General features: G+C 34.5%; 1 protein-coding gene across 1 annotated transcript in view; it reads left to right on the top strand.

Annotated features, from left to right (window-relative positions):
* The window catches only part of LOC133189617 (glutathione hydrolase-like YwrD proenzyme), a 108,172-nt gene extending 97,842 nt beyond the window's left edge, over window positions 1-10,330 (top strand). Inside the window, exons 8-11 of the mRNA XM_061325010.1 lie at window positions 359-518; window positions 4,497-4,605; window positions 4,792-4,936; window positions 9,973-10,330. Coding sequence (XP_061180994.1) covers window positions 359-518; window positions 4,497-4,605; window positions 4,792-4,936; window positions 9,973-10,219 — 661 coding nt within the window. The 3' untranslated portion in view covers window positions 10,220-10,330. The remainder of the gene's footprint in view (window positions 1-358; window positions 519-4,496; window positions 4,606-4,791; window positions 4,937-9,972) is intronic.
* Window positions 10,331-17,339: the final 7,009 nt, after the last annotated feature.

Below are 17,339 nucleotides of genomic sequence, written 5' to 3'. Positions count from 1 at the left end.
TTATAAGTGTATAAATTGGGAACTTTTATAGTAATTCCTTATAATTTCCTAAAATAAAATGAAGAAAAATTAGACTTTTCCTCAAAATGGCATTAAATTACTCTTGTTAAAATTTTAAATTCACCATCAAGCGTATAAAATTCATTTTTTGGCAATTCATATTGTGACGTTGGATTGAATTTAGAATATTAATATTTTTTCATCCAATCAAATTTCCCCTAACAACCAGAATTAAAGTATAATAATTCCTTTGCTTTGAAAAGTATGCAGAAAATATTAGTTCTTTTGTTTGTTTGCTGAAACAAAACTTTGTAACTTCGTTTTGCAGTTTTCAATGTTATTTCCCTTCACTATACAGAGCATCTAGTGATGTCCAACGTGGCAGTTTTAGTGTTGGAAATGATACGGTGTATTTTACCACGGCAGACAAAGAAGGCAATGCATGTTCCTTCATCAATAGCAACTTCATGGGGTTTGGAACGGGGTTTGTACCAGAGGGATGTGGCTTTACACTACAGGTAAAGCTTATATGTGTTAATATATCCGTAGTATGTGAGATTGACAAAATACTTGTCAACCATTATCACCAGGTAGAACGCAAAAGTGCACTTCTTACAGTTTGACATGTTATAATATCTTCCTTTGTCCTTGGAATAAATCAGGAGATACTGCGTGCAAAAAAAGAAACCCTATATCTGAAAAATGCCGCCACCCTGTAAAAAAAGAAACCACCGAGCGTCATATTGACTTTGAAGCTTTATTCATTTAATTAGAAAATACATTGGCCTACAAGGTAGTAATAAAGCTGAATTCTATTATAATTCTTCATTACTGTTTACGATGTTAGAAAATCCTTTGAGGATAATTTGGTCAAGTTCGAAAACTTTCATACACCGGAAAGTGAGGTGTATTTGAAAAAAAAAAAACAAAAAAACGGAGCACTTTTAGTTGAAGGGTCTGGGGTTGCTTGGTGGTTTCTCTCTTCCATAAAATATTATTAAACTTACACGTCTATCGTATATAAAATGCCAATACTATTCACCTTGTTTGTATCTCGCCGCTTCGAGGATCTCCATCCGATATCACGCATTACCGCCATCCCGAATGTACCGTTTACCCGGTGATAATTTACGGAGTGCTACTTTTCATTTAATTCAATTGTTCGCGTGTCATATCGCAAGGCAAATTAATCTAAAACTTTACTAATAATTCTCGCATACGATTCATGATAATATTATGGTAACATCATAGTATCCTCCTTTCTATACTATGTCACTTTTTCCCACTCCTTAAGGCGAATACATCCCTTAATTTTGATTACGTATGTATGCGGCAAAAATGATCTCTCAAGTGCATGGGTTTTGAAAGGAGATTGATTAAAAAAATCTTTTTAATGGACAGTTTTTATGTTTGACTATGTCATTTGGTGCAAATAGAAATGTTTAAAAATATCGTTTCAATGAAAAATTATTCAGATGTACATTTAGATGCATATAGGCCACATGTCTAACATCTGATGTCCTATACGTCATGGTTCTGTTGTGTGAAGTTCGTTCACACAAAATGTGATCTTTCTGTTGCCTATATATTATGAAAGCTTTTTATGTTTATCCTTTTTTCCATGTTGGTCTTGCATTTTGAACTCCTTGAGACATGACTTAAATATAAATAAAATCTGTCACAAGTTTCTACCTCATGGTCTTTGAGAAGGGTTGCTTCCTCTAAAAATATATTAGGAATAAGAATCTCAATACCACAGTCTCTCAGTACCATGGTCTACGATTGGCCATGATGGAATAATATTCTTAAAAATGTGTTAAACTACTTCACAAAAAATGTCTTTCTGTCTTCTCGTATAAAGCGGAAAAACATGGTTAACTTCGCATTAAAAAAATAATGCAACCTCGACAGCTCACCATACTGTAGATCACCAAATTTTTGCGACACCTTATTTTCGCGAGATATGTATTTCAATTGGTATTTATTAGCGAGACAACATTTTCACGAGTTCTGGATATTGTTGTATATAACCTATACTAACAATAATATACGCGAGAATGAAATTATCGTGAGCAGACCGTCTTGCGTTATTACGCGAAAATAAAGTCCTTGCGAATAAAAAGTGATTTACAGTACTTGCTTCATATGAACAGATTCATTTTACTAGGTAGTCATGTTTCACTTTTCTGTCTATCTGACCTTCCGTTATATTTTCAAAATTTCAACCCTGTTTTTGGAGTTATAGCGAGCGGCGCGAGCGCCGCTCGCAATGCGAGCTCTAACGACAAAGTCTGGGCGAAGAGAAAATTCGGACTTACACATTGATCCAAACGAATTTTTTTCCGCAGTAACTTCTGGACCCACAATGCATCGCTTGGTTAAGCTACGTTCTCGCGAGAACAAAAACAATTAAAAGTTTAACAAAAATAAACTCGCCTTGATTTAATGGATATATTGCAGATAAATAGTAAATAAAACGTTCTTCATTAAAGTCAACAATATTCAGACTTAGGTTTGGTAATGCAACTTAAATAAGACGTCATGTGACGTCAGAGTCTTGACGCACCAAATGTCAAGTGCAGTTTGACGATCGAGTCTGATCTAAATTAAATCTGAATAAGTATCAGCGCTCGCCCTAACGGTCGCACCGTCAACATATTATCTCTTTATTGACCAAACATTGACAAAACTTCTCTTTATCGGACTATTTTGGATTTAACATTGAGTTAGTGGCATTATATTTTTAACACTTTTGTATAAAGAAAGTAAATGAAATTTCTACATTTTTTGCAAGAGTTCTGGTCATATATCGACTAATTTTAGAATCTGTTTTCCAGAATTTTTATTGTTAAACTTTTTTTAAACTCTTCGATTGAAATGCAAAGTTGCAACGGTAGTCCGATTTTGATAGTATTCCATGGCCAGCTGTAGTTACTGATTCTTTATTTATTATGAGTTCTTACCCTTTCATATTATTTCATGTTCATTATTGAGGAAAACTAAAAAAAAGGTTGTTGTTTCAAGTATTTTTTTGTTGTTGCGTGAATTAAACATTAGATGCAAATTATGCAATTAATTGGATTTGGAACATTGTTGCATGTACAGATAAAGAGAATGAGATTTTATAGGTTAGGAAGTTTTATGTATGCATTAATTTATAAATTCTATGGAAGCAAAGAAGATTGGCAAACAAGCTGAGAAAAAATGCCTATGGTTTTGCCAAGAGAATTTTTCCGCATAAAATGTTTTGTTTGTCAGAATTTCATATCTTTAAATAATTAATACTTAAAATACAGATTATGCATTTGACGTTATGCCTTGTTTGCCTATCTTCTCATCAAAATTGTAGGTGGAGGTTATGGGATGGGGAAATATTCAATTTACAAACACTGAGAATACTTTGCTTTAAATTGACACAATTATCAAATTGAAAGTACCAAGAGGCAGCTTATATATATATATATATATATATATATATATATATATATATATATATATATATATATATATATATATAATGTAATTAGGGATGTCAAATCGGTCAATTTTTGATAATCGGTTACTCGGACGTTTTTCCGATCGAGTACCCGGGTACTCGGTACATGTAAAAATGTGTTCATTTTCTTGAACCACGTTAAGCTTTGTCAAACCCCAAAGCTGTTTTATCACGTTTATAAACGTATACATATAAACATCGAGTCCAATGGGATTGATTTTTTTTTGGTACTAAATTTATTTATCAAATAAACACAAAAGACACAATTGATACATCAAAAATTACAAATGGTTTACAGTTCTTGTTTAGGATCTATTTCATCAACGCAAAAGGAGAACAATCTTTTAAGCGGGTTTGTGATGAATAGACTAAAGGGAAGGGACGGACGTTGTTGGAATCGCTAGTATAAGATGGTTGTTTCCCCCGTATAAACTTACTACACAAACTGTCTTTCAACATTTTTTCTAATCTTCAATTATTTCTAAACATTTCTTCACTTTTGAAGTGGGTAGTAGCATTTCTATGCATGTCAGATTTCGCTGCCAAATATTAACTAAATGATTTTAAGATGATTTGAAGATAAAAGACCATACTTAATCGATGTTCACTGAAAGCAATCATTGAAGCCATCCAAAAATTAAAGACCATAATAGGTCACTAATTACTGTATATACACAGCCACAGGCGATAAAGGGTGATTTACAGGTGTACATAACGACACGCTAATAACCGTATGCAGTTTTAAGTTATTTTTTTGATAATTTTTGATAAAAATATGTACTTTGAAATAAGAAAAAATACACTTCCGAGTAACCGAATACCATTTTTAGTATTCGATTCTCGGACGTTCGATCGAGTACCCGGTTAACCGGGTTCTCGTTGACATCCCTAAATGTAATGATATATATATTATGTTAAGTTTTGTTTGGATCCTTTAGGGGGTATATATTTCATATATTTCTTAAGAAATACTCTCAGTATGTGCTTTTTTTATCTAAAGAATAGAGGCTGTGGATTTTCTTTGGACCCCAAACACCCTAATGTACTTGCCCCAAACAAACGACCATTCCATACCATTATTCCTGGCATGGTGACTGATACTAATAGCAGTGAGTATTTGGGGAGTCATTCCCTGCATTTATAATTGTTTTTGCTCTTGATGTATATACAGTTTCATGTTTCAATTTTATGTCCGTATGCATGGATTATATTAACAACAAAAGGAGATCATGATAAAATTTTTAAAAATAGTCATTTGATCTTAAATAATGTTCTATTTTTTAAACAATTTAAAGATGAATTATTGGTGAGCTTTGGTGTAATGGGAGGGTTCATGCAGCCACAGGGGCAGGTGCAAACGCTTTTAAACATGATTGAATTCGGGATGGACCCCCAGAAGGCTCTTGACGTTCCGAGGTTGTGTGTGGGAGGAAGCTACGGGTAAGCAGTGGATACAAACATTATTCATATCAAATTCTGTGTAATCAACACAACTGTCAAAATCAAGTAAAATTTATTTCAAATAATTATGAATATGTATGTGTTCGGAAAAAAAAATCTGAAAAAGGGAGGGGTTGTTAAAAATGGATTGTCCCTGCTTTCTGGAATGTTTTTTATCCACATTTTCAAGCACTTTGGTTGTGAAATTAAGTAAAATGTAAATTTATTAAATTTAAGAAAAGGAGATGGGTGAACAAGGCGTTCAGGAAGCCTATAGCTTCAGATATGTAAAAAACATATTCAATCTGTGAATTTAGCATTTAGAGTAAAGTTCTCATTGTTGAAATTGATAAATTTATGATAAAAAAAAATTTTGTTTCGAAAATTTTCTTTGCAAAAATTATTTTGTTATTAAAAAATAATGTAGTATTCGTGGTGTTCTAACCTTAGCAATAAAAATCCAGAGTATCATTTTCATTCGAGACTAACACGCTTACCACTGCGCTACGCAGCTACTGATATATAGTGGTATTTAAATCTTGTTTGTGACATGACCCTTGAATAAATGGACTTCAAGTATTACTCGGAAAGATGCGAATGTTGTGTCTTTAACCAAAAAATGTCTTTTTTTACACAAAGTTTGAGGAAAATCTTCCAAAAAAATGGAGCGAAGACCCACTCATATCGAAAAATTGTGATACAGTATGAGAAAATGATCCTTTTTGCCCTCTTTATTAGGTCACCTGAGTCACTATTGCTATCTGTTTTCGTCCGTCGTCGTCCGTCGTGCGTTAACATTTGAACATTTTCAGCTTCTTCTCTGAAACCGCTGAACCAATTTCAGCCAATTTTAGCATATGGCATTTATTTGTGAAGGGGAACAAAATTTGTGAATATCATGGTCCCTGCCCCCCCTGGGGCCTGAGGGGTGGGGCTAAAACCACCAAAATTAATGCAATCTTTAAAAATCTTCTTCTTTACTCCTGGACATCAAGCAGTGAAACTGTTGGCATGATTGTAATAAGCATTGAGCCCTCTACCAAAATTGTGAAATTCATGGCCCCAGGGTCAGGGGTTCTGGTGCTAGGGCGGGGCTATATAGATCATATAGTGAAAGTGCATTATTTCTTTGAAAATCTTCTCTACTCCTGTGTATTATTGAAACAAATTAAATACTTGGTTATGATAAGCAATGATGCCTCTTCCAAAATTGTGAAATTCATAGCCCCAGGGTCAGGGGTTCTGGGGGGGGGGGGGGGGGCTATATAGATCATATAGTGAAAGTGCATTATTTCTTTGAAAATCTTCTTCTCTACTCCTGGGCATTATTGAAACAAATTAAATACATAGTTAAGATGAACAAGGGTGACTCTACCAAAATTGTGAAATTCATGGCCCCAGGGTCAGGGGTTCTGGTACTAGGGTGGGGCTATATAGATCATATAGTGAAAGTGCATTATTTCTTTGAAAATCTTCTTCTCTACTCCTGGGTATTATTGAAACAAATTGAATACATAGTTATGATAAGCAAGGGTGACTCTACCAAAATTGTGAAATTCATGGCCCCAGGATCAGGGGTTCTGGTGCTAGGGCGGGGCTATAGAAATCATATAGTGAAAGTGCATTATTTCTTTGAAAATCTTCTTCTCTACTCCTGGGTATTATTGAAACAAATTAGATACAGAGTTATGATCAGCAAGGGTGACTCTACCAAAATTGTGAAATTCATGGCCCCAGGGTCAGGGGTCTTGTACTAGGGTGGGGCTATATAGATTTGAAAATCTTCTTCTCTACTCCTGGGTATTATTGAAACAAATTGAATACATAGTTATGATAAGCAAGGGTGACTCTACCAAAATTGTGAAATTCATGGCCCCAGGGTCAGGGGTTCTGGTGCTAGGGCGGGGCTATAGAAATCATATAGTGAAAGTGCATTATTTCTTTGAAAATCTTCTTCTCTACTCCTGGGTATTATTGAAACAAATTAAATACATAGTTAAGATGAACAGGGGTGACTCTACCAAAATTGTGAAATTCATGGCCCCAGGGTCAGGGGTTCTGGTACTAGCGCGGGCTATATAGATCATATAGTGAAAGTGCATTATTTCTTTGAAAATCTTCTTCTCTACTCCTGGGTATTATTGAAACAAATTAAATACATAGTTAAGATGAACAAGGGTGACTCTACCAAAATTGTGAAATTCATGGCCCCAGGGTCAGGGGTTCTGGGACTAGGGCGGGCTATATAGATCATATAGTGAAAGTGCATTATTTCTTTGAAAATCTTCTTCTCTACTCCTGGGTATTATTGAAACAAATTAAATACATAGTTAAGATGAACAAGGGTGACCCTACCAAAATTGTGAAATTCATGGCCCCAGGGTCAGGGGTTCTGGTACTAGGGCGGGCTATATAGATCATATAGTGAAAGTGCATTATTTCTTTGAAAATCTTCTTCTCTACTCCTGGGTATTATTGAAGCAAATTGAATACATAGTTATGATAAGCAAGGGTAACTCTACCAAAATTGTGAAATTCATGGCCCCAGGGTCAGGGGTTCTGGTGCTAGGGTGGGGCTATATAGATCATATAGTGAAAGTGCATTATTTCTTTGAAAATCTTCTTCTCTACTCCTGGGTATTATTGAAACAAATTGAATACATAGTTATGATAAGCAAGGGTGACTCTACCAAAATTGTGAAATTCATGGCCCCAGGGTCAGGGGTTCTGGTGCTAGGGCGGGGCTATGTAGATCATATAGTGAAAGTGCATTATTTCTTTGAAAATCTTCTTCTCTACTCCTGGGTATTATTGAAACAAATTGAATACATAGTTATGATAAGCAAGGGTGACTCTACCAAAATTGTGAAATTCATGGCCCCAGGGTCAGGGGTTCTGGTGCTAGGGCGGGGCTATGTAGATCATATAGTGAAAGTGCATTATTTCTTTGAAAATCTTCTTCTCTACTCCGGGGTATTATTGAAACAAATTGAATACATAGTTATGATAAGCAAGGGTGACTCTACCAAAATTGTGAAATTCATGGCCCCAGGGTCAGGGGTTCTGGTGCTAGGGTGGGGCTATATAGATCGTATAGTGAAAGTGCATTATTTCTTTGAAAATCTTCTTCTCTACTTTTGGGTATTATTTAAACAAATTAGATACAGAGTTATGATCAGCAAGGGTGACTCTACCAAAATTGTGAAATTCATGGCCCCAGGGTAAGGGGTTCTGGTGCTGGGGGGGGGGGGCTATCTAGATCATATAGTGAAAGTGCATTATTTCTTTGAAAATCTTTTTCTCTACTCTTGGGTATTATTTAAACAAATTAAATACATAGTTATGATAAGCAAGAGCGACTCTACCAAAATTGTGAATTTCATGGCCCCTGGGTCAGGGGTTCTGATGTTAGGGTGGGGCTCTATTTATTGTATAGTGAAAATGCATTAATGCTTTAAAAATCTTCTTCTCTGCTTCTGGGTATTATTAAAAACAAACTAAGTACATTGTTATGATAAGCAAGGACACCTCTTCCAAAATTGTGAAATTCATGGCCCCAGGGACAGGGGTTCTGGTGCTAGGACGGGGCTATATAGCTCCTACAGTGAAGGTGAATTGTTTCTTTGAAAATCTTCTTCTCTGCCCCTGGGTACTATTTAAACAAACTAAGTACATTGTTATGATACGCAAGGATGCCTCTTCTAAAATTGTGAATTTCATGGCCCCAGGGTCAAGGGTTCTGGTCAAAAGGGGGGGGGGGGCTCTATTGATTATGTAGTGAAAAATCAAAATTTCTTTGAAAATATTCTTTTCTGCTTCTGGTTAAAAAGCAAAGAAGCTAAGTATATAGTTATGATGAGCAAGAGTGCTTCTTCCAGAGTAGTGAATTGCATGACCCCTGGGTCAGATGTGCTGGTATAAGGGTGGGGCTGTTGATAATGTAGTGAAAATGCATTAATTCTATTAAATAATCCTGTCTGCTCCTTAATGTTAAGCAGTTAAACAAAGTGATTACTTATGATGAGCAAACTTGAAACTTCTGGTCCCAGGGTGAGAGGCTCTGGTGTTTCTCGGTGGTGAAGGGGGGGGGGGGGCTCTATTGATAATAGAGTGAATCTGTAGTGAAAATGCATTATTTCTTTAAAAATCTTCTCTGCACTTGGGCATATCAGAGGCAAAAAGTGTAAAAGTTGTAATAAGGAAGGGTATTTTTACCAGATTTTTGAACATCTGTACCATTTGGTCAAGTGTTCTGGTCCTAGCCAGGGCTCAATTAATTTGCATTCTACTGAGAGGAGTTATTCCCCTTTGCCGTTTACTTTTGATAATTAATCACTGTAAATAATGTACTTGAAAAATTAATAGAATAAGAGAATTATGCAAGAATTTTTATTGTATAATACAAAAAGTATTTTCATAGTTTTAATGATCATGTGGACTTGTAAGTAATAGATAAATAAAAATGAGACAAAAATAACTTGTCTTATTAAATGTTCATCAAAGACCAAGAGAGGCCAATGTAAGAGATTACAACTGTCAACAAGGAATTAAAATAGTACAAAAGCACTGATAGTTTGTTAATATACTGTATGGTGATAGTGATAAATGGGGAACAGATTAAAACCTAATTTATGAACTGTTAATGAATAGTAGACTAATTATTTTATTGATCCTGATCACCCTATTTTTCTTGCTTTTGGGCAACAAAGCTTCACCTTTCATTTCATTTTAATACTCTATGGATCCTCTAAATTGTTGTATTGTACTCAGGTGACCGTTAAGGCCCTTGGGCCTCTTGTTGTGTGTATGCAATTTCTTAAGCAAATGATTGAATTTTTGTGAGATTTTTGCAAATTGTGGAGATTTTACATAGAAATACTTTAATATTAGATGAAATATCAAAGAAAATTTTGTTATAATTGAGATTTAATTTTTCACCTTCATGTTTGTCGCACTCTAGGCATTTCGCTCGCCTTATTCGCCCATCTTCTTTTTAATGTTTTCTATATGCATGCGTTTGTAAAATGAATTTGCAGGTACGACAGTGCAATTATTGCTGTAGAAGAGGGGATCTCCCCCGATGTTGTTCAGAAACTGAAAAGTTTTGGTCACACAGTGGAAGGTCCTGTTTGTGGAGAAAACCGAAGTCGTTTCGGTAGAGGTCAGATAATTACCAGGGGACCTGTTTTCAGGGGTCAGGAATATAGAAAAGAAATCATCCCCACTCTATGGGCTGGCTCCGATCCTCGAGGTGATGGAATGGCGATTGGATATTGTACTTGATTTCCTGAGGAAGGCGCGAACTGTAAAAGAATGTACAGTAATTAAAAACGCAAATGTTTATAAATATCATATTTAATACAAAATTTAATACAAAATGGCTAACTAGGTGTACCTGCTTATAAGATAAAGGTGAAACGATATACCTGTAGAACGTGATACACAAAAACGTATAACGTATTGTAGTTCAAAAATCGTGATACCATATGTATCACGATATTTGACATTTTAAGTTTTTTTGTATAATTTCTTCTGAATTTAACCTAATTAAAATGATTTTCTTTATTTGCTTAAGCTGTTTTAATGTGTTTAGGAACACATGAAATAATTTAATTTAATTTTAATTCTTTCAAATTACAATAGACAATTTCTCATAAAAGAACAGAGACATGAAAATTATTTTAAGATATGAAACGTGAAATATCGCGGTATGTATAATGATATTGTCCTAGTGTATATTGATATATTAGAATTAACTCTAACCGTAACGATTTATCCTAAATACAAGTATGTTTACTTATATTTTTAGATAAGTACTGTACAGCAGGAAATTAACTCGCGGAGTTAATATTCGCTATATTCGCGGAAATAAAAATTCCGCGAATTCAACATACAGTGAATAATTCTCCAAAAATTGATAAGGATAAATTGAAATATTACCGACATCTGTGATTAGATTCGATAACTCTATTTCTTTTTCCTTGCAAACATAAAAGCAGTAATTACTAGTAGACTAATTGTTCTCGAACAATTAGAGGTCTTTCCACCTTCTTTAAATTTCGTGATTTTTTTTACATTTTACTCTCTAAGCTAATTTTTATACAAAAAGAATCCATAAATGGCTTAAAAGATAGAAAAAATGAAAATTTTAAAAATTTTGAAATGACCTTGACCTTTGACCTTGAACAAATATTCAAGGACAAAGGTCAAGGGTCACATTGCACTTGACCCCATGCTTCTATGACTTTTAGTTTTAAAGTTATAAGGTTTAATAGTAAGCGCAAAGACGTTAAAGGGCGATAACTCATATAAGTGATCATCAGATCCTTTCACACTGAATAGATTGAAGTTGTGTCTAAAGACCCTTAACACATTAGTGAAGGTTTGGTTTCTGTACAGTTTACGGTTTCGAAGGAGTAGCGATAACAAGGTTTTTAGTGAAAGGGGCAATAACTTTTAAAGGGGTTAATCTTAGGGGACATGTATAAAATCTGTGAAATAGTTTTAAGAGGACATATCAAAGTTGTAAAGATATATAGTATAGGTTGAAAGACAAAAGAGATATAAAAAGAGCTTAATTTCTCATATTTTGAATGACCTTGACCTTTGACCTTGACAAAAATTTTAAGGTCTGAGGTCAAAGAATCTAGTGCAGTTGGTTCCATGTCTCTACGACTTATCGTTTTGAAAAATTTTCATTATACGTAAACTTCATAAACTTTCAGGGGCAATAACTCATTGAAGGGTTAGACAAATCATTTCGCAATGAATAGATTGAAAGGTCCTCTCAAGTAGTCGAAGACATTGGTGAAGGTTCTGTATCTCTACGGTTTACGGTTTCGAAGGAGTAGCGATAACAAGCTGTTCTTGCGAAAGGGGCAATAACTTTGTAAGAGGTCATAGGTCAAACACGGGGGGTCGTTTTTCGGAATAACTTTTAATATCCAGTGTCATGAACTATAAAGTTTTTCGATAAGTCTTGCGGTTTAAAAAGTCCGGGAAGAAAAATAATAATAACTAGTAGACTAATTGTTCTCGAACAATTAGAGGTCTTTCCACCTTCTTTTAATTTCATATATTCTTCACATTTAACTCTACTCCTTATTTTAATACAAAAGAAACCAGAAATGGCTTGAGAGATGGAAAAAATGAAAATTTAAAAATTTTGAAATGACCTTGACCTTTGACCTTGAAAAAATATTCAAGGTCAAAGGCCAAGGGTCACATTACAATTAACCCCATGCTTCTACCACTTTTAGCTTCAAAGTTATAAGGTTTACCAGTAAGCGCAAAGACGTTAAAGGGCGTTAACTCATATAAGGGGTCATCGGATACTTTCGCACTGAATAGATTGAAGTTGTGTCTAAAGACACTGAATACATTAGTGAAGGTTTCGTGTCTCTGCGGTTTACGGTTTCAGAGGAGTAGCGATAACAAGGTTTTTCGCACAAGGGGCAATAACTTTTAAAAGGGTTAAGCTAAGGGGACAAGATTGAAATCTTTGAAATAGTTTTAAAAGTACATATTAAAGATGCAAAGATATACTGTATATGTTGAAAGACAAAAGAGCTATAAAAAGAGCTTTATTTCTTTTATTTGGAGTGACCTTGACCTTTGACCTTGACATAAACTTCACGGTCTAGGGCTAAGGAATCTAATGCAGTTAGTTTCATGTCTCTACGACTTATCGTTTTGAAAATTTTTCATTATTTGTAAACTTCAAAAACTTTCAGGGGCAACAACTCATAAAAGGGCTCAACGAATCCTTTCGTAATGAATAGATTGAAGAGTCTCCTCAATTAGTCAAAGACATTGGTGAAGGTTTCGTACCTCTATGGTTTACGGTTTCAGATGAGTAGCGATAACAAGGTTTCTAGCGAAAGGGGCAATAACTACGAAAGAGGTGATAGGTTATAGGCATTGGGTCAAATTTGTTCCTAACTTTTTATGACCTTTACGGTCAACGAATAATCTTTTCGATAAACATCGAAACAAAAAATCAGCGGAAGAATAATAATAATAATAATAATAAACAGAAGAAAATCAATAGGTCTTTCCACAGAAAGGTGGAAAGACCTAATAATAATAACTAGTAGACTAATTGTTCACAGAACAATTAGAGGTCTTTCCACCTTCTTTAGGTTTCTTTAATTTATATATTTTTCTCTCTAAAGTTAATTTTTATCCAAAAAGAATCCATAAAGGCTTGAAAGATAAAAAAATGAAAATTTTAAAAATTTTGAAATGACCTTGACCTTTAACCTTTTCCGCATATTGAAGGTCAAAGGTCATGAATCACATTGCAATTGGTCTCATGCTTCCACGACTTTTAGTTTTAAAGTTACAAGGTTTAATAGTAAGCGCAAAGACGTTAAAGGGTGATAACTCATATAAGGGGTCATCGGATCCTTTTGCACTGAATAGATTGAAGTTGTGTCTAAAGACCCTGAAGACATTAGTGAAGGTTTGATGTCTCTACAATCTACGGTTTCAGAGGAGTAGCGATAACAATGTTTTTCTCACAAGGGGCAATAACTTTCAAAGGGGTTAAGCTTAGGGGACAAGAATGATATCTTTGAAATAGATTTAAGAGTACATATTAATGATGCAAAGATATTTAGGATATGTTGAAAGACAAAAGATCTATAAAAAGAGCTTAATTTCTCATATTTTGAATGACCTTGACCTTTGACCTTTGCATATATTTGAAGGTCAAAGGTCAATGAATCTTATGCAGTTGGTCCCATCTCTCTACAACTTATCGTTTTGAAAATTTTTAATTATTCGTAAGTTTCATAAACTTTCAGGGGCAATAACTCATAAAAGGGGTTGACGAATACTTTCGCAATGAAAAGACTGAAGAGTCCCCTCAATTAGTCGAAGACATTGGTGAAGGTTCCGTTCCTCTATGGTTTATGGTTTCGAAGGAGTAGCGATAACAAGCTATTCTTGCGAAAGGGGCAATAACTTCGTAGGAGGTCATAGGTCAAACACGGGGGGTCGTTTTTCGGAATAACTTTTGATATCCAGTATCATGACCTATAAAGTTTTTCGATAAGTCTTGCAGTTTCAAAAGTCCGGGAAGAAAAATAATAATAATAATAATAATAATAATAATAACTAGTAGACTAATTGTTCTCGAACAATTAGAGGTCTTTCCACCTTCTTTAAATTTCATATATTTTTGATATTTTACTCTCTGAAGTTAATTTTTATAGAAAAAGAATCCATAAATGGCTTGAAAGATAGAAAAAATGAAAATTTAGAAATTTTGAAATGACCTTGACCTTTGACCTTGAACAAATATTCAAGGTCAAAGGTCAAGGATCATATTGCACTTGACCCCATGCTTCTATGACTTTTAGTTTTAAAGTTATAAGGTTTAAAAGTAAGTGCAAAGATGTTAAAAGGGGGATAACTCATATAAGGGGTCATCGGATACTTTCACACTGAAAAGATTGAAGTTGTGTCTAAAGACCCTGAGGACATTGGTGAAGGTTTTGTGTCTCTACGGTTTACGGTTTCGGAGGAGTAGCGATAACAAGGTTTTCAGTAAAAGGGGCAATAACTCTTAAAGGGGTAAATCTTAGGGGACAAGCATGAAATATTTGAAATAGTTTTAAGAGGACAAATTAATGATGCAAAGATATTTAGTATATGTTGAAAGACAAAAGAGATATAAAAAGAGCTTTATTTCTCATATTTTGAATGACCTTGACCTTTGACCTTTATATATATTTTAAGTTCAAAGGTCAATGAATCTTATGCAGTTGGTCCCATGTCTCTACGACTTTTCCTTTTGAAAATTTTTAATTATTCGTAAACATCAAAAACTTTCAGGGGCAATGACTCATAAAAGGGGTTGACGAATACTTTCGGAAGGAAAAGATTGAAGAGTCCCCTCAATTAATCGAAGACATTGGTGAAGGTTCCATACCTCTACGGTTTACGGTTTCAAAGGAGTAGCGATAACAAGCTTTCATTGCGAAAGGGGTAATAACTCTTTAAGGGGTCAAAGTTCATATACGCAGGGTCAACTGCAAAAATCTTTTACGGAGTACATTCTTATGGACTATAAATCTTTTGGATATATCTTGAAACTCAAAATCACATGGCGGAAAAATAATAAAAAACTAGGAGACTAATTGTTCAGAGAACAATTAGAGGCCTTTCCACCTTTCTAAGTGTTTCCGTGTCATTTGGGTTGAAAAAAAGAAGAAAAATGCAAAAAATGCAAAAAAAAAAAAAAAAAAAAAAAAAAAAAAAGCACCTCCAGCTGGGCTCGAACTCAAAACCCTTGGGTTGAAAGGCAGGTGCGCTAACCATTCGGCCACGCATTCCGATAACTTACGTAAGTTAATTGTTTAAGACTATAGAAGAAATGCAAGCGTATTTTTAGAATCGGTAGGGGAAGAAAGAAGTTCCGTAAAAGGAAATAGTTCCTGAACTTGCAAGCAGTATATAAAATAACAAGGGACCGGCTGTGTGAGAAAACGTTAACACTGTTCTCTAATGAAAATGTATCAATGGACTGTAGCCCGATTCATCGATATTGTGAGCATGCTGAATTTTTTGTAAATAGCTTCGTTGTAAGCTTAAAAGATCGGGTTCGGATTTTAACATTTCTGACTGAATATCCTGAAATAAATATGAAACATTTAAATAAGCATTTCTTTGGGTTTAATTAAATATGTGTAGCCCAAATTAAATTCCCAACATGCAGTTTTAGAAGGGAAACACGAAAATGAAAGCGAGAATAGTTTTTAATATACCGAAAATCGCTATTTCTGGAAACTGATTAATTCCAAATAAAAATCAAATAAATTCCAAATGTAACAGAAAGAGAGAATGCTTGGTATTAAAATGTCGTATCATATCAGGAGAATTAAAGGCTACTAACGACATCTGAAGAAATAACCGATAAAAGGTTTAGATCATTTCTTCGTTCACCTGCACTTAAATTTCAAACACAACAGAACTTGTAGTTTTTGCCGCGAAACTTCATGACTTCTAAAAACTTATAAGAATCACCGTAAAACTCTCCAGAAAGTTTCTCTGAGGTCTATACTACATTTGTACCAAATTTGGTGTCGATCCGAGGTCTGGTTTGAATTCTAGAGTAATATTCTACATTGTTGTTGATGTGATTTTTTTTTTTAAGAAGGGGGGGGGGGTGAATTATTTATTTTATGCCTCTTTTAAACTACGAATTGTAACTACTTCCACATCCTTAAGCCTTATTGTGACCTTTGAGTCAAGGTCAAAGGTCAAGGTTAAAGGTCAAGGTCATTCAAAAAAAAAAAAAAAAAAAAAAAAAAAAAAAAAAAAAAAAAAGAAATTTTTACTTTCTGTATTTTTACCTGATACTGGAGCTGGATGCATGTCCTAACTTTTCTATTTGACCCAATGTCAAGGTCAAAGGTCAAGGTCAAAGTTCAAGGTCATTTGGTGAATTGCTATATTTTACACATATTTAAGGGATTTCTTATGATTTTAAATGACTTTGACCTTGGTCTATATTTCAAGGTCAAAGGTCAAATATGCCGATGCAGTTGGTCCCATGTCTCTAGGATACACCGTTTTGAAAATAAGTTCATTAAATGTAAGTAGCATAAACTTTCAGGGGCAGTAACTCATACAAGGGACCAAAGAATGCTTTTGCAATGATAGAATGAAGAGTGTACTAAATGAGTCGAAGACACTGATGAAGGTTTGGAATCTCTACGGTTTATGGTTTCGGAGGAGTAGCGATAACAAGGTTTTGTTGCAGAAGGGGTGACAACTTTTGAATGGGTCAAGCTCGGGGGACAAGAATGAAATCTTTGAAATAGTTTTAGAAGGACATATTACAGATGCAAAGATATTCAGTATATGTTGAAAGACAAAAGAGATATTAAAAAAAGCTAATTTTCTCATATTTTGAATGACCTTGACCTTTGACCTTCACAAAAATTTCAAGGTCAGAGGTCACAAAATCTAATGCAGTTGGTCCCATGTCTTTACGACTTATCGTTTAGAGAATTTTGTCATTATTCGTAAACACCAAAAACTCTCAGGGGCAGTAATTTATTAAAGGGCTCGACAAATCGTTTCGCAATGAAAAGATTGAAAAGTCCTCTCGAGTAGTCGAAAACATTGGTGAAGGTTCTGTATCTCTACGGTTTATGGTTTCGAAGGAGTAGCGATAACAGGCTATTCTTGCGAAAGGGGCAATAACTTCGTAAGAGGTCATGGGTCAAACACGGGGGGTCGTTTTTCGAAATAACTTTTAATGTCCAGTATCATGAACTATAAAGTTTTTCGATAAGTCTTGCGGTTTCAAAAGTCCGGGAAGAAAAATAATAATAATAATAATAACTAGGAGACTAATTGTTCAGAGAACAATTAGAGGCCTTTCCACCTT

Source organism: Saccostrea echinata, unplaced genomic scaffold (assembly GCF_033153115.1).
Source record: "Saccostrea echinata isolate AGI-Se365-2 ecotype Australia unplaced genomic scaffold, CSIRO_AGI_Sech_v1 ptg000019l, whole genome shotgun sequence".
NCBI classification, from domain to species: Eukaryota; Metazoa; Mollusca; class Bivalvia; order Ostreida; family Ostreidae; genus Saccostrea; species Saccostrea echinata.
The sequence above is the reverse complement of the archived record's forward strand: the minus strand, read 5'-3'. Positions and strand labels throughout refer to the sequence as shown.